Raw genomic sequence first — 24,502 nt, 5'->3', positions numbered from 1 at the left:
CGATCCCGAGTATATAATATGGGTGCTTTTTAATATTTCAAAAGAAAAAAATGCAAGGGTTAAATTGAAAAGTGCAAATTGCTTAACATTTTTCATTCTTTTCTCTTAAAATATTTCCAAAATTCTCATAAAATTTGCAAATCACTTCTTTTTTCTCTTTAACTATTTCCAAAGTTCTCCTAACATTTGCAAATCGTATTATTCTATACAATTTTGAACACCCCTGACAATAATTCTGGATTCGCCACTATGTTTGCACCCACATCCCCTCCCAAATTCAGATGTTTAACTAGTATGTCAACCTCTAGTGTTTTGAAATGTATTTGCTAATGCCAAACACATCATTAGATGTTTCAATGCGCTTACACCTGGCCAAATTCGCATCAACTTTAAGCCAAAATTTATCTGTCTTGCAAAATTCCATTAATCAGCCATACCAATTTTATCAATATCAACAAAGTCAAAATACTCTATTGAACATCCTACGTACTCTTTTTTTCGAGTATGTTTCATAATTCCAACGTATTTGAATTTCATTGAAAAACAAGAGTCTTCGCCCATTGCTCCTAAATTCATATATTAAAAATAGTAATACAAATTATACAATAATAAGTATACTTCCTACCAAATAAACAAGCCAACGATTTCATGAAAAGAATGCAAACACATACCGTAATTTGGAGTAAATTCCAACGACGATGCAATTCTTTTGCCAATTTTCTTCAACAATCTTCAAAATCCCTCATTTAACATACAAAAGCTACAACAAGCACGAACGAAGATGGGGAACTTTGGATATCATGTTAATTGAAACTTTGCTTTATACACACGAGGAAAGTCGTTTGTAAGAAGAATTTAGGTATTCTAGGTACTGGGGTTTTGGGATTTTTGCTCAGATTTGGGAAACTAGAGTCTTTTAAGCTGTGAAATACGTATGAAATGAGAGGGAAACAAAATTATGGTTATTCAGCGTAGTCACGTGCTACGCACGTGATATTTTCCATCCAAACTAACTCTAAAATCAAAAATTGAACAAAAAGTGTATAAGTAGTTAGTTCGAGGACTAATTTAGTGGAAATAATATGGACTAAAATCGATTTTCATGTATAACATGACTTTGATTAGCACAAATGTCTACCAGTACATTGGACAATATTCCACAAAATATTAATTATTTCATTACCGGTAACTCCATAAGAGCAAATTTGTTATACGACGAATGCCTCATGGATGGTCGTAATTACGAAAACAGAGAACGTTGTTTCGTAATTAAACATTATCTCATGGTTGGGTCATTTCCTAAAAAATAAAATAAAAAAAAATTTGAATGATTAGTTATGCTTATTTTTGTAATTTGAGCTACTATACAAATTACATAGTCTGAACGACTAGTCTACAAATGAATTTTAGCCCAATTCAAAACTTGAAAGTAGAAACCAAGCAAAAAGATATTTTATTTATTTATTTATTATTTATCTCGCCTGGATATATATATAATTATATATATACACAATTACACACACACACTCACATGTACAGTTCTACTTCTACAGCTGTATCTTCATTATACATATATGCTTTTTCACTTTCCCCAAACTTCTTTTTTTGATTTTTTTTCTTCCTTTTCTATTGTTTCGAATCTCCGACGACCGCTGTCTCGACACCGAAGCTTCTTCGTTTGCGCCGCCGCACACAACCAATTGACGTAATCTTCTCCTCCCGAGTCAACCCAACTCCTCCCGCCTTCCTTGACTGAGTCCATTCTCCGACTAAATCGTTGATATCGTCGTACAAGTAACAGAGAGAAAAAAACAACAACAAAGCAGCACTCCTTCTTCCGTTTAATCCCCGATCTCGTCTGATCTAGGTTTTCAGTTCAGTCTTCATTTCATGGGGAAGCGAGGCATCGGCTACTTCAGTAAAGAGATTACTATGCTCTAGTCTAGGGTTTCGGTTTTTCTCGCTTTGGGGATTCGGAATTCAGAATAGTCAGCAATCGGCGGCTACCCCCATTCTGCGAGCTTAATTTTAGTAATTTTAGTAATTTCTGTTGGTTAGTATACTGAATAATCAAGTTCCGGCAAGATGATGATTTCTAGGGGTTTGTTTGGGTGGTCGCCTCCGCACATACAGCCATTGACGCCTGTATCTGAAGTTTCGGAGCCGCCGGAATCTCCTTCGCCCTACACAGACATGGGCACCGCGGAAGCTGAGCCGGTGGAGGTGGATGATGAGATGGACGCTGAGGGGGAGGAGATGGAGCCTCCGCCGGCGGCTGTGCCTTTCTCTAGGCTCTTCGCCTGTGCTGACCGCCTCGATTGGGTTCTCATGTTTGTCGGGTCTGTCGCTGCCGCCGCCCACGGTACTGCTCTTGTTGTGTACTTGCATTACTTTGCGAAAATTGTGCACTTGCTCCGCTTCCATGGTTCCGACGTATCTGATGAGCTCATCCAGAAGTTCAATGAGGTACTTTGAATGATGATTAATCTTATACTGGTTCTTGCATAAAACCTAATTGTTCCCCCAAGTTTTTTTCGATGAATATATGTTTGATGATTGGGGGGTATTCAGGTATTTTGTTGACTATATATTTCTGGGATTTATAGCTGGTGCAAATTGATTATGGTACTGCTTCTAATGATTGGTTGTTTTACATCTTTTGTTGTTAGCTACTTTCGTGATCCGAGGAAAGCTTGTAAAATTTGTCTTTGTTTGGATAATTGGATGGCAGATGATCTGTTAGATTTCTTCGATGTAGTTATTGTTTGATGATTCAGATCTATGAGTACTTAAATTGTAAATATTGTGTGATTGTGGATCACTTTAGGAAATAAATCTAGTGATGTAAGATGATGTTAGATATTACTCCTGTCGTCTCAAAACCTAATGGTTTAAGTGGTTGCTTGAGTTCCAAGTATTTAGCGACAAAAACTATGCAGACTCTTTTGGCAATGCTCATTCCTGTATTACGATGCCAGTTGACTTAGTTTACGTACTTGATATTGATTGACGATGTTCTACGAATCTCCATGGGACTGGATGGTTCGATCTCTTCTATAGGTGTTGTGGGACATTTTTATGGATAGATAAATGATAGCTTCTATAATTAGAATGTGTGATGCTCTTAAGGCCTTTTAAGAGAGTGTTACTACTAGTTCCCAGGAAACATGTTGAACTTCTAATTAAAGTTCACCTGTTTATATGGTGTGTGCTTATATGCAGCTCTCTTGGTTTTTTCTTTTAGTGCTCTTATAATTAGTTATGTTAGTTGAGTTTTCAAGATTGATTAGCACTTATAATTAGTTGTGTTAGTTGAGTTTCCTAGTGATTTATATGCATGAAAAAAATAATTCAATTCTTACTGTGTCATTTTTTATTGATACTATAACGAGGTAGCTACCAAATTTCAGCCCAAATCAGTCAACTATGTCAACATATTTTGGTGAACGGTAGCCAAAATTCTATAACCCAAGAAAGGCCGTGTTTTCTAGAAGAAGATAAAATAAGAGAGAAGAGGGAGTAACGGTGGTGGATGAAATATGGTGGTGTATAAAAATGAAAATTATGAAGGATGTATGTAATGTTATTTTAGGTGCTTAAAATACTGTGGTGTAAAGAGAGCATTTGAGGGTGGAATAGCACCTCTCCTTAGTATATGTGACGATTTCTTCTATTCTGGTACTCTAGGCTTATCGACAATTAACAAATTCTTACACTTCTCGGATTTACTTCCGACAATTCAAGGAAATCTTGGTCTCTAGGTAAGGGGAATTTTGGGTAGCTTATTTCTGTTAACCCTTTATTTTGTAGCATAGAGGCCGATGAATGACAATTCACTAAACGAAATACTACTAGATGTCACAATTTAGAATTAAAATACTTGCGTGATTCAAGATGGTGGTTATTTCAGTTCCATAGTTTTTGATTTTCTTTTCTGCGGGTCATCTGAAATGGTTCAATGTTGGTGAGTTCTGAAGTCGCATGACTGCAATTTCTGAAAGACACATGTTCGAAGAGCACTTTGCTATTTCTAGAATTAACTATTAGAGATATACTTTACTGATAGTTTTGGTAGTTTTGATTTTGTTCCAGTAGCTTAAACTAGATCCCTAATTAGTGGTTTTTCCCTATTTAATTAATTTATCGATGAGTTATCAACCAAAAAGTGCAATTGTAAGGTAAAGTTGCAGGTTTACCATAAACAACCCCTGCCTCCACAAAAAAATATTATTCTGCTGCTGATATCATTTTGCGTATTTGCATATACACTTATTGTGTGATTACAATTTGGCCATGGTGAGCCGGGAGTTAATCACGTTGGGGACTTCAGATGAACCTTTTAGGCTGTAAATAGGGAACTCAACGAAATATTGCATTTAGTTTCAGTTGGAAGGCATAAATATAAGTGAAAGTTTGTTTATAAAAAATCATAACATAATGTATAAGTTTAAATGAATTAGTTTTATGGAATGCTATACATCTGATCTCAGTTAGCCTTTTAAAATTTATTTTGCTATGTAAACCTTTTGTCAGATGTTGAGGTAACGATGACCTTGTTCACACCCTTCAGTTATTTCATGGATGAAAAGGAAAAATAACGTGTCTTATGAGGAGTGTTTGATTCAAAACTGATCCTCTTTTCGAATTCCTGCAGCTTGCTTTAAGCATTGTTTTTATTGCGGCTGGAGTTTTTGTTGCGGCTTGGATTGGTAAGTAATGCCTGATGTCTTCGGCCATTGTCATATACAATACTTTTCCCTTTGCAGGCTTCTATTGTAATATTTACTTTTCTTTTAATTTTTCTATTGTATCTTTTGGTAACAGAGGTGTCATGCTGGATACTTACTGGGGAACGGCAGACTGCTGTGATAAGGTCAAGATATGTCCAAGTTCTGCTTAATCAAGACATGAGCTTTTTTGATACTTATGGGAATAATGGAGATATCGTGAGCCAAGTATTGAGTGATGTTTTGCTCATTCAATCTGCTCTCAGTGAAAAAGTATGTTAGCCTCTTCTGTTATTTTTCTTTTGCACGTCTTTAGCCCTTTTTCACGGGTAAAAGTATTTTTTTCTTATATGCGAATGCATCTGACCTGGCAGGTTGGAAACTATATCCATAATATGGCTACTTTCTTCGGTGGTCTTGTGATTGGATTTGTCAACTGCTGGCAGATAGCCCTTATTACTTTAGCCACTGGTCCATTAATAGTTGCTGCTGGAGGAATATCAAATATCTTTCTCCATAGGCTTGCTGAAAATATCCAAGATGCTTATGCTGAAGCCGCAAGCATTGCAGAGCAGGTCAGATTCTTGACCTCCATTCTGCTTTGCTGCTGAGAGTTGCATGCATAATTCCTTATTTTTTGGAGAATTGGTTTATGCTATAACCAAGTTGTCTCTAGGTAGGAGTAGAAATTTGATATATAGAAATAAGTTCCTTGAAGAAGTTCCAGTTCCATGTGTTTGTTGTCTCTAGGTAGGTTTTGAAAATTGTTTATAATAGATATAAGTTCCTTAAAGAAGTTCCGTTCCATGTGTTTGTTTGTTGAGTTGTTGACTAATGTAACCTCCGGGATCTGGCTTAATGATCTTGTGATTTGAGAGATATGCACCAATTTACTGTAATTATGCATGCTTATGATTAAAAGTTCTGATAAAAGCTTCTGTTATCAACATTTAATAGTATGCTTCCATCTGTTTGCTGGCTTAACTTCTTTCTTTATTTTACAGGCAGTTTCTTATATTAGAACGTTGTATTCATTTACCAACGAAACCTTGGCAAAATATTCATATGCAACTTCACTTCAAGCTACACTTAGATATGGTATATTGATAAGTCTTGTTCAAGGGCTTGGACTTGGTTTCACCTATGGGCTCGCAATCTGTTCGTGTGCCTTGCAACTTTGGGTGGGAAGGTCCCTTCTTAAACATGGAGTTCATGGGGGAGAAATTATAACAGCCCTATTTGCTGTTATATTGAGCGGCCTGTAAGCATCTTCACCATTTCTATTTCTTTCATCCTAGTGTGTGACTTTACTTATTTATGAATTGACTCTTGTTTAATAGTGGGCTGAATCAAGCTGCAACAAACTTCTATTCTTTTGAACAAGGGAGAATTGCTGCATACCGACTTTTTGAGATGATAAGTCGGTCATCCTCCACTGTTAATCATGACGGGCTTACTCTTGCTTCTGTTCAGGGAAACATAGAGTTTCGAAATGTATATTTCAGCTATCTCTCTCGCCCTGAAATTCCGATTTTGAGTGGGTTTTACCTAACCGTGCCAGCTAAAAAGGCTGTAGCACTTGTTGGCAGAAATGGCTCTGGGAAAAGCAGCATCATACCACTGATGGAGCGGTTTTATGATCCTACCTTAGGTTTTACTACTATACCTCATTCATTTAATTTCACAAACTTCGAAATTCTTATTTTTTTTCCTTTCCCGTTTTATCTTGCAGGAGAAGTCCTTTTGGATGGTGAAAACATAAAAAATCTGAAACTGGAGTGGCTTAGAAGCCAAATTGGTTTAGTTACTCAAGAACCTGCCTTGCTGAGTTTGAGTATCAAAGACAACATTGCTTATGGACGGAATGCCTCTTTGGATCAAATTGAAGAAGCTGCAAAAATAGCGCATGCACATACATTTATCAGCTCACTGGATAAAGGATACGATACTCAGGTGCTTCACCTAATTATCTATATTCGATCCTGGAATTTTGTTCTCGAGGTTGCAATTAGCGAATTGCTATTAATTAAATTTTCTTGTTCGTTACAGGTTGGTAGCACCGCCCTGGTTATGACAGAGGAACAGAAAATTAAACTTTCTGTTGCAAGGGCTGTGCTGTCGAATCCATCTATTCTGCTCCTTGATGAGGTCACTGGTGGACTTGATTTTGAAGCTGAAAGATCTGTTCAAGAAGCTCTGGATGTGCTCATGTTGGGCAGATCGACCATAATAATTGCGAGGCGGTTAAGTCTTATTAAAAATGCTGATTATATTGCCGTGATGGAGGAAGGGCAACTTGTTGAAATGGGTACACATGAAGAATTGATAAACTTAGATGGCCTTTACGCAGAACTACTCAAATCTGAAGAAGCTACAAAACTTCCACGAAGGTATAGTTGATCAGCTAACTAATGATTTTAAAATGAGTAGACGAATCATGCATCGTTTTTATTTCTTCTTAATTGAATAGCATAGCACTAATGAGAGTGTCCAACTTGTACATTCAGGATGCCAATGAGAACCTACAACGAAGGTTCAACGTTTCAGATTGAGAAAGATTCTTCTGCAAGTCGCGTCTACCAAGAACAATCATCCCCTAGAATGGCCAAGTCACCGTCGCTCCAGAGAGTTGCTGGCCTCCACATGTTCCGTTCTGCCGATGTTACATTTAGCTCTCATGAATCTCCCCAAATTCTTAGTCCACCTCCAGAAGAAATGAATGAAAATGGTGCTCACACGGATGTGACTAATAAAGAACCAACAATAAAAAGGCAGGATAGCTTTGAGATGAGACTACCAGAGTTACCCAAGATTGATGTTCATTCTGCGCAGCGGCAAAAAAGTTCTTCGGATCCTGAATCTCCTGTTTCCCCTCTTTTGACTTCTGACCCTAAAAATGAACGTTCTCATTCACAAACATTTAGTCGACCACCTACTGAGTTTGATAATATTCCGACGCCTGTGAAAGAAAAGAAGGGGACATTGACTCTGGAAGAGCCATCGTTTTGGAGGCTTGTAGAGCTTAGCCTTGCAGAATGGCTGTATGCTGTTCTGGGAAGCACCGGCGCTGCAATATTTGGCTCTTTTAATCCTTTGCTTGCTTATGTTATTTCACTTATAGTAACAGCATATTATAAAACAGACGAGAAGCATCATGCAGACGGGAAGCATCGGGAAATAAACAATTGGTGCTTAATCATTGCTGGCATGGGAGTTGTGACAGTGGTTGCTAATTTCTTGCAGCACTTCTACTTTGGTATAATGGGGGAGAAAATGACTGAGCGTGTGCGAAGAATGATGTTTTCAGGTATGTGATTGTTTACCAACATTATTGTGCTTTCGTAGAATGCTATATGTTTTTATCTTGATGGATGAACTTACTCTGAGTCTCTTCTTCAACAGCAATGCTTCGAAATGAAGTTGGATGGTTTGATGAGGAGGAGAATAGTGCTGATAATCTGTCTATGCGATTGGCCAATGATGCTACTTTTGTGAGAGCTGCTTTTAGCAACCGGCTTTCGATATTCATACAAGACGGTGCTGCTGTTGTAGTTGCTGTTCTCATTGGGATGTTTCTGCATTGGCGGTTGGCACTTGTGGCCTTAGCTACTCTGCCCATTCTCGCGGTTTCTGCTACAGCACAGGTATGCACCAAGTGTATCTATGTGTTGTATATGGCCTCCCAAGAGTAACTCTTACATAACCTATGTGGTAATGGGTATTGCTAACAACAACCTCACTAATTTGCAAAGTGGTTGGTTGGTTATCTTCCACCATAGTTATGGTTACATGTATATTCCTGACTGTTACTTGAAACTGTGCTTAAAACGTCGAAAGTATACAAGGACATCCAAATCAACTAAATCACTTTTTAGTTAAGAATGAACTTGGTAAGCGGCAATTGTAGCTCCCACCTATAAGTAAACAATTTCTCAAGTTTGGGGTTAATAAGAGCCAACCAAAGATTATGACATTCCTTTTCACTTTTGGTATTTGAAGCTCATTGATCGGTAGGAAAGGAATAAATTACCTTCATGGTGTTTTACTAACTTCTGCAATCAGCAGAATATACATATCCTATATTCATCCTGAAACTTAACTGAATTCTCATTGTAATCTTGCAGAAGTTATGGCTTGCTGGATTTTCAAAGGGTATCCAAGAAATGCATAGGAAGGCATCTTTGGTCTTGGAGGATGCTGTTAGAAATATTTACACCGTCGTGGCATTTTGTGCTGGGAACAAGGTTATGGAGCTCTACAGAGTGCAACTTCGGAAAATATTCACGAAAAGTTTTCTCCAAGGAATGGCAATTGGTTTCGCATTTGGCTTCTCTCAGTTCCTTCTTTTCGCTTGTAACGCTCTTCTCCTTTGGTACACTGCTCTTTCTGTCAAGAAGGGGTACATGCCTTTGTCGACAGCTCTGAAAGAGTACATGGTCTTCTCTTTTGCAACATTCGCACTTGTCGAGCCTTTTGGTTTGGCTCCGTACATTCTTAAAAGAAGGAAGTCTTTGACATCTGTCTTCGAAATAATCGATCGAACCCCCAAGATCGAGCCTGATGATAACTCAGCCTTGAAACCCGCAAATGTTTATGGAAGCATCGAATTAAAGAACATTGACTTTTCATATCCAACTCGACCCGAAGTCTTCATACTGAGCAATTTCAGTCTCAAAGTCAACGGAGGTCAAACTGTAGCAGTGGTTGGTGTTTCAGGGTCCGGAAAAAGCACCATCATATCTCTAATAGAAAGATTCTACGATCCACTTGCCGGTCAGATATTACTCGACGGGCGAGATTTGAAATCTTACAATCTGAGATGGTTAAGGAACCATTTAGGCCTCGTTCAACAGGAGCCAATCATATTCTCAACAACAATAAGAGAGAATATAATATACGCGAGGCATAACGCAAGTGAAGCTGAGATGAAAGAAGCTGCCAGAATAGCAAACGCTCATCATTTCATAAGCAGCTTGCCTCACGGCTACGACACACATGTTGGGATGAGGGGTGTGGATTTGACCCCCGGTCAAAAGCAAAGAATTGCTATTGCCAGAGTTATTTTGAAAAACGCACCTATTTTGTTGTTAGATGAAGCTAGCTCGTCCATCGAATCAGAGTCGAGTCGAGTTGTGCAGGAAGCTCTGGATACTCTCGTTATGGGGAACAAAACGACCGTTCTGATTGCACACAGAGCAGCTATGATGAGGCACGTTGATAATATAGTTGTACTTAACGGTGGGCGAATCGTGGAGGAAGGGAGTCACGATACACTTATGGCGAAGAATAGTTTATATGTTCGTTTGATGCAGCCTCACTTTGGTAAGGGTATGCGTCAACATAGGCTTATTTAGACGCTCAATTATTTTTTACCATGTTGCTCTAGTCCGTTTCAGCTTATTATGCCATCATCGGTTGATTGGGAAAAAAAGGTCTTAGTTTATAGATTCTATGAACTAAATCAGATAGCCACTGTGTTCGATAAGTTTCTCTATGCTGGTGGTGGGACCCGTGTTGGCATCTTTTACGGAGGGAAAGCAAGTGTTTGATTAAGGGGTAAAAGTGGAATTTGGTTTATTCTGTGGGAATATATTTTGCAAGATTAGATGCATATTCTTTTGGAGGCTGGTAGAGTTGAACTTTTCTTACCTGCTTCTCCATGGTTGGTATATTGATTTGTTAGTCAGAGAGTGGAACAATTCTTAGGAATTTCTTTTATATTTTTTATTTTTGTTTCTATTTTTCTTAAGTTGGTGGTTGTATTAGTGTTTTTTTTTCTTCTTTCTTGGTGTTCTCGAGTGCGGTTAATTAGCTTCGATTTTGTAACATATATTGTGCTGCTGCCTCTTCTTATTCTAACCAGAGTTCAGTTCTCTTGCGAGAAGTCGATTGTGTAAACTTTGTAATTTATTTGTACAGAAGAGATCAGAAGATTTCGGGTTTTTTCTCTTTCATGGTTTTGGTTTTGTTGTCTGCTCTTCTTTTTTCTTTTGTATAAAATGTTGTTCATTTGGCAGCCGTTTATTTCAAAAGTTTACTGAGTATTGACAAAGTACTTAAAAATAGACCGTAGAGTCACGGGAAGGGCATATAAACTTGAAACTATTGTTTACCTTTTAGGGGTTTTTGTGCATAAGACCCTCACCAACTATTTTTATGATTCTAGGTTCATGGGCTATACCTCTTTCGTCATTAAGCCCATTCTTTTAATATATATTATAAATAAAGGAATAACTAATGTATATGATAAAATTACTCCAACCTTTTACATCCAATTTTGAATTGTAATCCCAATTTAATCAATTTTGACCACAAAAATCTGATTTTGACTTTTCCTTTTTAATTTTTTTTTTGCCACCGGTCTCCGGCATACTTTTCGATATATATATATATATATATATATATATATATATATATATATATATATTTTTTTTTTTTTTTTTTTTTTTTTCTGGTCTGTTTTGTTTTTACGCCCGCCGCTAAACGTTGATCGTAATTGTGCTGTCATTAACAGTAATTATACTGTCATTGACGGTAAAATAACGTAATTATACTGTCGTTGACAATACATTAACGTAATTATACTGTTGTTGACAGTACATTTATGCAATTGTACTGTCGTTGACAGTACAATTAGAGTCAACGACAATATTATTATTATTATTTTTTAATTCATTTTGTTTGATTTGTTAATAAGTCAACGTAATTATATTACTGTCGTTGACAATAAAATAACTGTAAACACAATAATATTACTGTCAACCACATAAATATTATTTTTTTTTGGTTTTTTTTGTTTTGTTTGAGTTATTAACGGGGTAACGTAATAATATTACTGTCTATTATTGTAATATTACTTTAAACACAATAATATTATTGTAGTTGACGGTAATATTACTGTTGTTACAGTAGTATTACTGTCAACCACAGTAATATTAATTCTTTTCGCTTTTTATTATGTTTATATATGTTAAAAGGTCAACATAGTAATGTTACTATATTAGACAATAATAATGACTTATGTTGTGTTAATTTTACTGTGCTGGAGATTAATATAGTAATATTATTGTGTTAAACTATACTATAGTTAATTTTACTGTGTTTAACAGTAATATTGTTATTGGTTAATATTACTGTCAACCACAATAATATTGTTGTTTAAATGGAGAGCAAAAAGATGTTAAAGGAAAAAAAAATAAAAAAATCGAAAAAGTCAACGCCGGAGATCAGCATTGACCAGGTCAACGCCGGAAACTTGCGAAAAAATCAAGAAAAAAAAAAAATCAACGTCGGAGACCGACAAACTTATTTGATGGGCTTATTTGTAAAGTGCCCTACTTTTTAAGTAATTTGTATTTTTGAAATGTTAAATGTGATTTGAATATTTAAATGTCATTTCATTTAGAGTCTGTTTGCTAAGTTTATATCAAATAATTGCTTTTACATCTCATAAGCTATTTTAAGAGTTGATAAGTTGTTATCTTTTATTTTTCAGAAGTATTTTTTGAAGTTGTTATCTCATTATAAGATCTTAATAAAAATGTGGGGTAAACGTATTTTTAAAAAAAATATTTTTATTTGCTCTCCAACAGCTTATATTTTGAATTTTTAATATCTTTTTAAAAAAAAAATTACCAAACACTTTAGAAGAGCTTATAAGTTCTTAAATATTTAATAAACTCGTTTTAACAGCTTATAAGCTTAACTAAACACCCTCTTACTAATAATGTTTTGATTTTGAACGTGATTTGGCTCTTTTTTAGTTTGATTTTGGTAAAATTCAAAACGTGAATATCGTAATTGTTTGAGTTAACTTTTTAATCTAAGTAAAATCAGTCGGATTGGATGTTGTGTGATAAAATTATGCATGAATAAATTACATTTTAAATTTTAGATAACTTAAAATATCAAAGTTGTGTCCACTCGTGCATATCTTTTTTTTTTGGGTCATTAGCAATAAGCCCCTCATATCCCTAAGAAATGGTGATATGCCACCCCTTAAATCTTTATTTGTGATAACCCCCTAAATTTTTTATTCTCAATACCACCGTTATGCCAATTAGCATATTTTGGAGTTTGAGATGCTACCAAGTTGAATGATTTATCCATATTGAGTTAAAAGTGTTGAAGTAGGAATGCATTGTAGATATAAGTGACCATTCTCTAAAGAACACGCAATTCGATGAACCCAATATACATATGTTTGCACATTATAACTCATGTGGGGTAAACTTACTTTTAAAAAAAAAAATTATTTGCTCTCCAACAGCTTATATTTTGAAATTTTAATATCTTTTAAAAAAAAATTACCAAACACTTTAGAAGAGCATATAAGTTCTTAAATATTTAATAAGCTCCTTTTAACAGCTTATAAGCTTAGATAAACACCCTCTTACTAATAATGTTTTGACTTTGAACGTGATTTCACTCTTTTTTAGTTTGATTTTGGCAAAATTCAAAACGCGAATATCGTATTGTTTGAATTAGCTTTTTAGTCCAACTAGAATCAGTCTTAGTCCAACTAGAATCAGTCTGATTAGATGTTGTGTGATAAAATTATGCATGAATAAATTACATTTTAAGTTTTAGATAACTTGAAATATCAAAGTTGTGTCCACTCGTGCATATCTTTTTTTTTTTGGGTCATTAGCAATAAGCCCCTCATATCGCCAAGAAATGGTGATATGCCACCCCTTAAATCTTTATTCGTGATAACACCCTAAAATTTTTATTCTCAATACTACCCTTATGTCAATTAGCATATTTTGGAGTTTGAGATGCTACCAAATTGAATGGTTTATCCATATTGAGTTAAATGTGTTGAAGTAGGAATGCATTGTAGATAGAAGTGACCATTCTCTAAAGAACACGCAATTCGATGAACTCAATATACATATTTTTGCACATTATGACTCATGGACGCATACTTTTCAAAAAAAAAAATCTCATGGACATCTAATATGATATTATTTGTTCATTTTAGACTCCAAAACACTCGATTTATGAACGTACGTTATGTAAGGACATTGTCTATGTTTACGTGAACACGAGGTATACATTATGTGTAACCCGTGTATATGTTTTCATATAAAACCATATATATACATTCACATATAAACTGCGATATTGTTACTATTTTAACATTCTAATCTATTTTGTATAATAATAATTAACTGCATAATGACCGTAAAACATGTTTCTAATGATGTTTGAATAAACTGAAATGCTATATAGTGCAACTTTTACCACCTTGCACTAAACTTTAGATTCATTTGTAACTTTTCTTAAAAAAATTCAAAATCCTCTCAAGCCCTCTCCAACACCCTTCGAATTCCCGCCGATTAAACGAGCAATCCAACAACGATTTAAGGTAAAACTCAAACTCCATTTCGTTAATCTAATGTTTTATAGTAGTATATTAACAAATTTCGTCAAAAATCTGCACGTTTTCAATAGTTCGAAACTTTTCAAAAATAAATATGCGTTTCGTGAAAAAAATCACGAAATTAAAGAGCTAATTTCGTGATTTTTTTTCACGAAATTCTGACAATCTTTTTTTCCTTTTACGTTTCGTGCAAAAACTCACAAAACTAATTTTCTTTCGTGAGTACTATGCACGAAAACTGTGTGTTTCTGGCATTTTGCTCTTATTTCGTGGAAATATATACGAAATTTATGCTTCTATTTCGTGATAAAATCACGAAATATAAGCATAAATTTCGTCACTTTTTCTGAGAGCAAAATTTCAGTTTTTTTTTTTTTTTTTTTTATTATTATTTAGACTGACGTGTTTAGTGTCTTATTTAACAGATGGCAGGCAAATGCAAGTCAAAGGCAATTATGCAAGCAGTTTGTGATGAGGCCGGGCATCAAGAGCGCGAGGACATGACTATGTCTACACGACGTAGGCGAGAGGCTGAGAGAGCTGGTGAAGTCAGATCATCGGTTGCACATCCCGATGTTTAGCCTTCCCATGCTATGGAGGAGGAGGAGGATGCGGTGGACCCCGTTCACGAGACTAAGGTTGTAGCTCGTGGAGGCCGAGCACGGGGCCGTGGAGCTCGTGGTGGTCGAAGTCATAGTCGTGTCAATCCGTATGTGCTAGATGGTCTATTTCCCGGAGGCCCGCGGGATCCGTCTTTGATTCCGAGTTTCAAGTCGCACATAGCGGCATATATTTCGAGGGGATCGGAGAAGTAAGTTAATTACTTGTTTTAATTTTAATATATAATTTTTGTATCTTATATAAAAATATTTTAATAGTTGATTAACTAATATGTGTTCTAAATAAATGATTGCAGTAACGTCCGGTTGGACGAGTGGAGTCCCGTATCAACTTCCTTACCCATTTCAACTACGAGAAGATTGGAGATGCCTTGGCCCAGTTAGGCATAGATGTCACTGCATACAATCATTTTCTGCGGATGACCGGTTTGTACCCCCTAGCTCGCTGTTTCCTACCGCGCATAGATGGTCTGCTGTTGTTTCCATTCGTGGAGCGGTGGCAGCTGGAGACGAACAACTTCCATATGTCGTGGAGAGAGATAGATGACTATCACTCTCCACGATGTCCAGATGATATTAGGTGCCAATGTGGAGGGACGGGTGGTCGCGCTTAGGTACGACGAGAGCATCAAGCAGACAAATTGCGTGTATTTATTGTCCGAGATTATGAGCCTCGATTTTGAGGAGATTAACGAATCATAGAAGCATGGGGGGCCCACATGTATTGAAACTGACATCCGAATGTCTGCCTATAAATACCAAACAAATGCAAACCATGCAAGGTAAGAACCTTAACCAAAAAAGCTAAGGGTCCATTTGGATGGAGGGATTTGGGGAGGGATTTGATTTGGGGAATGGATTTGAAATGACTCCAATTTTGGAGTCATTTGAAATCCATCACTATTGCTCCAAAATCAACTAAAAAGGAGGGGTGGGGATTTGAAATCCATCTCCAAATCCCTCAATCCAAACAAGTCCGAGGGATTTGTTATTATGGATTTGAAATCCCTCCCCCAAATCCCTCCATCCAAATGCACCCTAATAGTTCATAAATTGCAAGAACAATTTCTCCGTAAAAGAAAAATCATTAACTTGACCATGGGAATGCTAACTTCAGCACAAGTCCGAATTTTCTTTTAATCAATTTTAGGTCGAATGCCTACAAAAGCCCAACCCAAGAACACCGATCAACTGGTATCCACGAGATGTTAATTTTTTGTTTTTTTTTTAAATTTTATCTACAAGAAGGAAAAAAGTTTTATGTATTGAAACAAAAGTAAGAAAACAGAGCAAATAATATTCCATTTTTATTTTGATACATATTCCTTTATTTATTTTTTTAAACTTTTTCTAATTTTTTTTTGCTTAAGCCCAAGCCCATTCTTTGAAATTTCCCATCTCCAAAACGCCGTCGTTTCAATCCTCCGAGCCCTAATTCCCCTCTCCAGACCCTTCTTCTTCTTCGATCCACACTGTAATTCGTCTGACAGAAAACACTAAGAACACACCTGCAGCAGAGAATTAAACATGGACATAGCCGAGCAAACCATAAATTTATTCGGAGAATCCGACGAGGAGGCGGAGGCGGAGGAGGAAAGCAGCAAGAAGAACAATTACACCAACGGCGATGGCGAGGAAGAAGAGCAGCAACAAGATAAAGAGCCGCAGTCGTCATCTTCGCCGTCGTCTTCCTCCTCATCCTCCGGCCATTCCTCCGGTTCGTCGTCTACTTCCTCCTCGTCCAATCGCAGCAGCAGCAGCAACAACAACAGCGAAGAGGACAATGACGTGAGGCCTTCTTCACACGGTAACCGCACTTACAATTACAACGATGAGGGCAACAGTCACTATTCGGAGAACGACGACGAGGCGGCGGAGGAGAATGACGATAGGGGAGATCTTTTTGGCTCTGATAATGACGATTATGTCAAAACACCTGCCGCCAGTACTCACCCTATACCAGGTATATGGTACATTGTTTTGATTCTGCTATTTGCATTAGTTGTGTTCTGCAATGTTTTTTATAATTTTGGTTGAATTTTTGTCATTGTAAAAAAAAAACAGGATTGATTGCTCAGATAAATTTTGCGTTAGTCGTGTTGGCTAACTATCGAATGGTACTCTGTCGGAACTATATCGTCATGCTAATATGAATATTTAGAAAAAAAGGCGAAAGAAAATATCCGTGTTGCATGTTATATATTATAAATGTAATATACATTCTATGATTTTAACACAACTCAAGTTAAATTTTCCGTTTGCTAGGAATTCACTGTTGGAGAGTCGAGTTTCGTTTTCAAATCAGAATTCAGTGTTTTAGTTACTTCAAAATGTGTGAATTCGGTACAAAATGAGGCCCTAAATTTGGGGCTTTGAGAAACTGCGTGGTAAACTTTAAATATGAAGAATATTAATATTAGACTCATCTCATAGAAGTGTTGGAAAGAAAACTATCCGAGAGGTAGTAGAGGTTGACTATAAACTTCATCCCTCTCTTTGAGAGCAGAATGGCGTATGTACTTTTTTTTTTTTTACTTTTGTATTTTATGTATGCATAGGAAGGACAATCTCAGTGAATGAATTAATAATGCTTGATTATATTTCTATAGAATCTGTCTCTTTCACGTTTCTTTATGTATTCATTCTTCTATTGTATGTATAGTTCTGCCCCCACTGCGCAATACAAACAATCAGCCAAGAGGGGGTTTTGGGCGTGGGCGGTGGCAGAATGATAGAGGGCGTGGTCTGCTTCCCCGCCCTGGATCTTATCAACAAAGGCAAAACTATGGTTATGGTAATAACTTCTACAATGGGCATCGTGATGAACGTTTTGTTTCTGAGTTGAAATTCTCAAAGAGTGAGGAAACATTAGCCAGAAAATCCATTGCTTTTCAAGAGGTAACGATTTGTATCCCGTCTTGAAAGCTGCCAAATCTTCACAGAGCCAAATCACCCCACCCCTGTATTTGTAAATATGGAGAACCTGATTGTATCTCTGGAAAAATACTGTTTGGTTAATTTTATTGTTAAAGCATTGAGTATATTTCTTATGATTCATATCTTTCCGGTATTTATGAGGCCTCAGGAGGATTAAATCTCACAATATACTGACATCGGCCAACATTCTGTTAGTTTGGCTGCTATCTGTTGCCTCTTCTATATACTTTACGTCAAAATTGATGATCTAGTAAAGCATTAATTGCTGGTTAGATATGATAATCGCAATGTGTGTGAGTGAAGTGTGATCTGCAAATAGCCGTCGAAACAAAATATGGAAAGTAGATATATGTATAGAGGATTTGAGAGGGACATTTGTTTTTAGTTTCTGTGTTTTGGGTTAATGTCATCATTAAATGTAATATAATTTTCTAAGCCACGAAAAAAAAGAAATGCAAGAATATTATAGCCAAATTTTGTGTAACATTTAACTGGTTCCCTAATTGGCTTTCCATCAATAAATTGTGTTATAAATAACCCACTGATATTTGGCACGCATCTGAGGTTATTGCTCCTGATACATCCATGGCTTTGACCTACACTCTTTAGCCACCGCAACCCTGAAGCTAAACCAAACCCCCCCCCCCACGCACCCCCCCCCCCCCCCCCCCAACCCACCCAACCACCTCCACATGAAAAAAGGAAGGAAAAGATATGTTCAAATAAATAAGGATTTGCCACTTTGAATCTGAGAAAGGAAGATTTATGCATCCATGTGATTTCATATATCTGCGCAACATACTTTATAGAATAATTTTAGTTGAATTGTCTTATCCATTTAAGATTTTCTATGTGCAAGAGTAGCCATGTGAACTTGCTTGCTACAGTCGTGTAGAAGGTGGGGATGTCTACTTTGATGATCGTGGTGTGGTGAGCCTCTCTTTTCCATTTTCTTAGAGTTTCACTTCATGTTGATTATCAGCTCACATAGACCAATTTTTTCTCTTGCTAGAGGCTGTTTAAGCGGCTCATAACTGAAGATATTGGAAGCGACCTCAATGAGGGTTTTAATACTTTCATTCCCAAGAAAGGTATGCTGAACTAGAGTTTGCATGAGTACCATATTTTTCCCCTCAAGTCCTATTTGTGTTTTTGAATCTGGTTTGCAATCGTAAATTTGGAAATGTGTCAATTGTTTTTTATGTTCACACCAGAACTGGGCTCTGACGGCTTTGGTGACCTTCTTGCTGCAATTAGAAACAAAAATATACCCCTTCAAAACATGCACTTTGTGGTAAGACTATGCAACATATTCAGCTTTTACGCATTTAAGAAGTTTAAGAAGATTCTCCCAAGCGGTTAACATTTTATCTTTCTGTCTTCTTTTACTCTGCAGACGTATCGTAACAACCTTAACAAGGTAATTCTCGGTTCTTCTTTCTGATGCTGTGTTTTTCCTATTGGTACTTGCATTATTGTACGCAATGGCGAATCTTGCTTAGGAGCAGGGTGGACTCAAGCCCACCTTGGTCCAATTTTTTCACAATATATGCATTAGTTAATGTATCTAACCCACACAAGTTATATCACTTAGCCCACCTTATACATGGTTCTAATTGAAATCCATGAAAATACTTCTTCCAATATTAAATTTGATACAAAGAGACCAGATTTTAGAAGATGGATTCTCAAAGAAGTCGATCTGGGCTTCTTTCTTTTTCAACAATAGCATTCTCTAACCCCTTTTGTGCTCTTTTTGGTTCCACAGAAGATAGAAATTAAGAAGAGTGAGAATTTGAGTTTCGAGGAAAATTATCACGGGGAATAACTGATTGCATAATTATCTGTATGTGATAGTTAAAAGAATATTATCTCTAAATAAAGAGATGAATCTAAGTTAATATTATTATATGAGCAAATAAATGGTAATTCATATATCTCTAATTTCGATAACTAAATTTTTTATTGTTTTCCCTAAGTGTCCTGCTATGCACAAATAGTTGGCCTTTTTATCAATTTTTAAGATAACTTGTACATTGTGTTATGTTCTCTCAGCCTTTCCTTTAATTTTAGTAAATTTACTTTGAATTTTCAGTGCAATCAAACAACTGGAAAAATGTACCCCTATTCTTCTGTTTTCCCCATTTTCTGTGAAACCAAAGGACCATAGTGAGTTTAGTTTCATGTCACTCTCCTTCGTAGGATTTAATAGGTTTGATTTTTTTATGATATTAAGAGTGTCCTGCAACTTATTCTGAGACTTACTTTTTGATCTGTTTCATCTTTAGATTATGGCTACTGCTTATATGAGGCATGAGCCTTGGGAAATGGGTGTGCATAAAAGGAATGGAGTAGTCTATCTCGATGTGCATAAATTGCCGGAAAGGCCCCAAAATGAACTCGATAAACGAAGGTACAGCACTACATGTGTTGTTATATTATTCTTGAAATCTCTCTTTCTTGTACGTGCTACTTTATCGTTTGATTTTTTAGTTGTGGGGGTTAGAGATTGGAAGTAGAGGCGGTGAACGGAAATATGGATGGGTAGTGAGAAAGTTCATATTTCTAGTATTGAGAATCTTCGCTTCGAATATCCAGAAAGTAATAGAAGTTGATGGTTGTCCATATAATTTTCTATTATACACATTGTCTATCGACCTCTTGCTAATTCTCCTATGGAAGCTCATTTTACGAATATTGAGCTGGAGTATTTCCTCGTATTCAATGTAGATATTAAGCTCAGCTCTAATAGGCTCGACGTAGCTCGATTATAGTCTATAGGAATGCATCAAATTTTATTTCTTTATTTATATATGAGGATTCCAATCCATTAAATCCAATTTTTATTGTCCTATCAAATCATAGGTGTTATTGGGGCTATGCGTTCGAGGCTCTGGCGACAGAAGATCCAACAAGAGCTGATGGAGAAGGGATACATCACGTTGATGCTAATGTCGAATATTGTGCTGTGATTAAAACCAAATTAGGAGCTCATCGGATACTCATGGGTGCTGAAATGGATTGCTGCGATTCAACCGACGAGGGCAGGAGATTCTATGTGGAACTAAAAACAAGTCGTGAGGTTGGCATTAGTGTTTGATTTTCTCTTTGTTCATTGTTCTAGCTTGCGTATCTAGGTTATAACTATGATCTCTTTCATTTGTGCTTCTACAGTTAGATTATCACACTGAAGAAAGATACGAGAGGGAGAAATTGCTTAAGTTCTGGGTAATATGCATTGTCAAATATTATAATGAATTTCTTCCTTTCACATTTATAAAGCCGTTCCCTTTCTTCTCTTGTTCATTTCTTTTGGTGTTTTTTTCCCTGTAGTGCTGTTAAATGAACATTGTGTAAAATCTATTTTTTTCTCAGATGAAAAGTGTATCTAGGTTAACTTAGAAAATCTGCTCGATTAGCCCCTCTACAAACCAGCTTCCCTGTGCATTAAAGATAAATTACTAATTACTCTCCAGCATATGCCACTATTTATTTCCCCCATTTACTGCCGGTGATAGTAACTAATTATATTATTTGACTTTTGAGCTAATAAAGGAAACTTGTTTGGAGAAATCTCTTTTTCATTCCTTGACTTTGATGTTTAAGAATATCACCAAGAATTAGGGACTTCTATAGATCGAAAGGTGGAGGGTTCCATTTAAATGATAGTAGAGATTCATTTTGGAATAACTTAGATATAGGTAGTTGAGGTATAGGACGTCGCTTTGCAGAATTCTTATCCTCGAATGTGTAAAACTCGAAAATTATTTCTACTGGATTTATAACCACTTTGGCTGTATTACTATGAATGCCTGTTTAATATATGGTAAAAAAGATTATTCTGAAGAGCTCTACTGACTAGTGCTACAATTCAATCTATTCCTTCCTAAAAATTGTTCTTAATACGTTATTTTAGTCAATTGGAAAGAGGATTTAATTTGCTGACAAGTTTTTGTTCCTTTAAATCCTTAATAATGCTTACTAGTAAGGCTGACTAACATTCAAACCCTTTTCACTTTTGAAGGCCAATAATTAAGGTTTATTTTGAAGAGTGAAATGAATCGATTCTTATGATGGCAAGCAATTTAAAAAAGGATTCTCTAATCGTAGGCTTTTAGAATCTCTTACTCTCTTTGGATGATATTGCACTCAAAACTTGTTGCTCTGGCCGAGGATGTGTATTTGCTAACTAAATTCCTATACAGTTCTTTCTTGCTATAAGAACAAATTGATTGTCAAACTTGATTAACTATGGATAAGTTGCACAAATTTGGTTTGTTAGGCATTTGTCTTCCTGTAATAAAAGATGATAAAAAATGATCTTCTTTCAAAGTGTAAATCTTCTGTTGCTTTGTCTGCGCAGAAAGTACAGTATGATTTTAATTATGTATATTTTGTTTTGACGGGTTTTATAATGCTATTAATTTATGGTGCCAGATCCAATCATTCCTTGCTGGTGTACCTTATATTGTGATCGGGTACAGGTATTGCCTATCTCTTTACAGCTAATCCTTGATTAGATTGTTATAATACTACTATCGAACCTAATTAATAACCACAAAGATAAAATTTGTCCATTTCTTGTTACTTTTGTGTATATCAATCACATTTTGATTGGCTGTTATTTCAGAGATGATGCCGGCGTACTTGTCCGTACAGAAAGATTAAGAACCAAGGACATAACACACAGAGTCAAGATGAAAAATTATTGGCAGGTAGATTTTATTTCTCCAGCAAACTAAGCATCGTCTGTATTTCAGAAGGTATTGAATTTTTGGCAAATTGTGACTTATTATTTTTCTTGGAATTTGTGCCAGGGAGGAGTGTGCTTGGCGTTTGCTGACGAGGTCTTGTGCTGGCTTTACGGGACAGTCAAAGAGAGTAAGAACCTTTAAATTCAGTCTGTCTTGGCCATTTGAAATTGGAATCGTTTAATTGCCGAAAATAAGTAAATGAAAAAAATAAAAAAAATTGGCAGCGAGACTTGTGTTTTCTTTCATTTTTCATATCTTTCAGAAAACAGAGCAATTTTTTATTTATTTATTTTTGTAAAAAGAGGCCATCGAATTTGAATCTCTTTGTTGTATGTATGGGTGCAGATGAAGACTATGTATTACAGTTTGCGCCGCCTTTCTCACGATTGGAACTCCTTCAAGCTCATTCCTGCCCCGATGTGATAAAGCAGCATGTTGAACAATTATAGCCACACTCGGTAACAACTTACCTTCGTGCAGATGAAGCTTGTACTAGATAAGTTAGGCATCACGGTCGTTCGGGGATTTTCAACTGGAAGTTTCCTAACTATTTAAATCTAAGAATTCGATCTATGCTACAATTATAAAAAAGAAAAAAAAAAGTATTGCTCACATAGATATATGACTGTAGTTACGTTATGCTGACTGCAGCATGTCTTACCGATGTAATACTTAATAGCGAAAGTATTGCGATTCTCAATTTTTTTTATGGTTTTCAACGTATTTCAGATTTGATAGTTACTGTTGTCACTTACGGTAATCTGTAGATTAATTAATGGGAAGAATTAGTTCTAAATAAGCGTGATCAGAATACTTTTCGTGTCAACGATGATTATTATTGTGTTTACAAGTATGTATAAAGTATAGTTGGGAGGGAAATCGTACTAAGGGTGTCTCATGCTTACTAACTAATGAATGATATGTCCTATTTTGTTTTCGATTATATTTTGATGGAATAGAAAACGATATTGTGAATGGATTAAATGTTTTAAATCAGACTTATTTTTTATATAAAGGTAGTTCGAGTGAAGTCACCAATGTTCAAAAACATGAACAAAATCTTCAGAAGATGATACAAACTTGTGTTCTTGATTGTATTTTATTGTGAGTGTTGTAATTAATATGTGTTTTATTGTTAGTTTTGTAAATAATATGCAAGTGGGGTTTCTTAATCTAAACCACGCAAACTACCACTTTCTTGATTGTATTTTATTGTTAGTGTTAGTATTCCACCAAGTATTATTTTTATAATTTCAAATATATCCTTAATTGTCAATATACTATTTTGAAACCCTAATTTCTCTCTCATTTTTCCTCACCACCACCACTGCCTCTCCCCCGCCGTCCACCGCTATCGCCGCCGATCTTCACCGACTACCACCGTCCCTTCGTCGTTCCACCACTCAACCTCACTTCGTCTTCGCCGCTCAAAACCCTCACAATCACAGTCGCCGATACCACCGCCGCGCCTGCACATGACGCCAACAAGTCGTACACGCTCGACAGCCCCTCCACCACCGCCGTCGTTGTTCTGACCGCAGAAACCCCATGGGGAACTATGCGGGGACTGGAGACATTCTCGCAACTAATGTGCTTGAAGTCGTCGGTGGTGGCACGCGGGTGGTGGTTTGCTCCGCCGCCGCCGCCAAGGAGTACAGTTCTTCGCTATGAACATGTAATTCATAAACAAATCTGAATATATGCTCTCATTTCTCTCTTCTTTACTGTAATTATGGCATTTAAATTTTCAGCCAAGGGGAAAAGAAAACTCCCACCAAGTCCGGCGGTGTGATGACGATGGGGAGACCGATTTTGAGTTTTTTTGTGGATCGGACGGAGGACGACACGTGTAGAGAATTTCGCGCAGGCTGAAACCTTAATCAGCTATGTACATGTTCAATAGTCGATTAAGATAATCGACTATGTACTGGCAGTCGATTAAGGTTGATCGACTCCATTTTTTATTGATTTTTTTGTTTATTGATTCCAAGTGTATAAATCAATTATAATGTTTGTATATTTTTTGTTTTTTGTAAAATATAGTTGATTTTGCATTTTTTTCGCAATTGTGATTTGTTA

The 24,502-nt window shown here is 36.3% G+C and overlaps 2 protein-coding genes across 2 annotated transcripts; both read left to right on the top strand.

Moving 5' to 3' along the window:
- The first annotated feature begins 1,501 nt into the window (after nucleotides 1-1,501).
- ABCB6 (P-glycoprotein 6) lies at nucleotides 1,502-10,681 on the top strand. Its single transcript, XM_012987044.2, has 11 exons — nucleotides 1,502-2,466; nucleotides 4,655-4,709; nucleotides 4,825-5,000; nucleotides 5,102-5,302; nucleotides 5,732-5,988; nucleotides 6,068-6,378; nucleotides 6,460-6,680; nucleotides 6,777-7,117; nucleotides 7,235-8,034; nucleotides 8,130-8,371; nucleotides 8,852-10,681. The coding sequence occupies exons 1-11, from the start codon at nucleotides 2,086-2,088 to the stop codon at nucleotides 10,079-10,081; spliced, it is 4,215 nt and encodes a 1,404-aa protein (XP_012842498.2). The 5' UTR covers nucleotides 1,502-2,085; the 3' UTR covers nucleotides 10,082-10,681.
- Nucleotides 10,682-15,928: 5,247 nt separating this feature from the next.
- LOC105962722 (glycine-rich protein) lies at nucleotides 15,929-23,160 on the top strand. The gene is made up of 13 exons (XM_012987045.2): nucleotides 15,929-16,695; nucleotides 17,395-17,630; nucleotides 18,534-18,599; nucleotides 18,682-18,760; nucleotides 18,884-18,963; nucleotides 19,066-19,089; nucleotides 19,958-20,082; nucleotides 20,535-20,751; nucleotides 20,844-20,897; nucleotides 22,107-22,153; nucleotides 22,300-22,384; nucleotides 22,487-22,550; nucleotides 22,769-23,160. Exons 1-13 carry the CDS (start codon nucleotides 16,260-16,262, stop codon nucleotides 22,870-22,872), a joined length of 1,617 nt encoding a protein of 538 aa, XP_012842499.1. The 5' UTR covers nucleotides 15,929-16,259; the 3' UTR covers nucleotides 22,873-23,160.
- Nucleotides 23,161-24,502: the final 1,342 nt, after the last annotated feature.

Source organism: Erythranthe guttata, chromosome 6 (genome assembly GCF_056151865.1).
Source record: "Erythranthe guttata isolate IM_541 chromosome 6, IM_541, whole genome shotgun sequence".
NCBI classification, from domain to species: Eukaryota; Viridiplantae; Streptophyta; class Magnoliopsida; order Lamiales; family Phrymaceae; genus Erythranthe; species Erythranthe guttata.
This window is presented reverse-complemented; position numbering and strand designations above follow the sequence as displayed.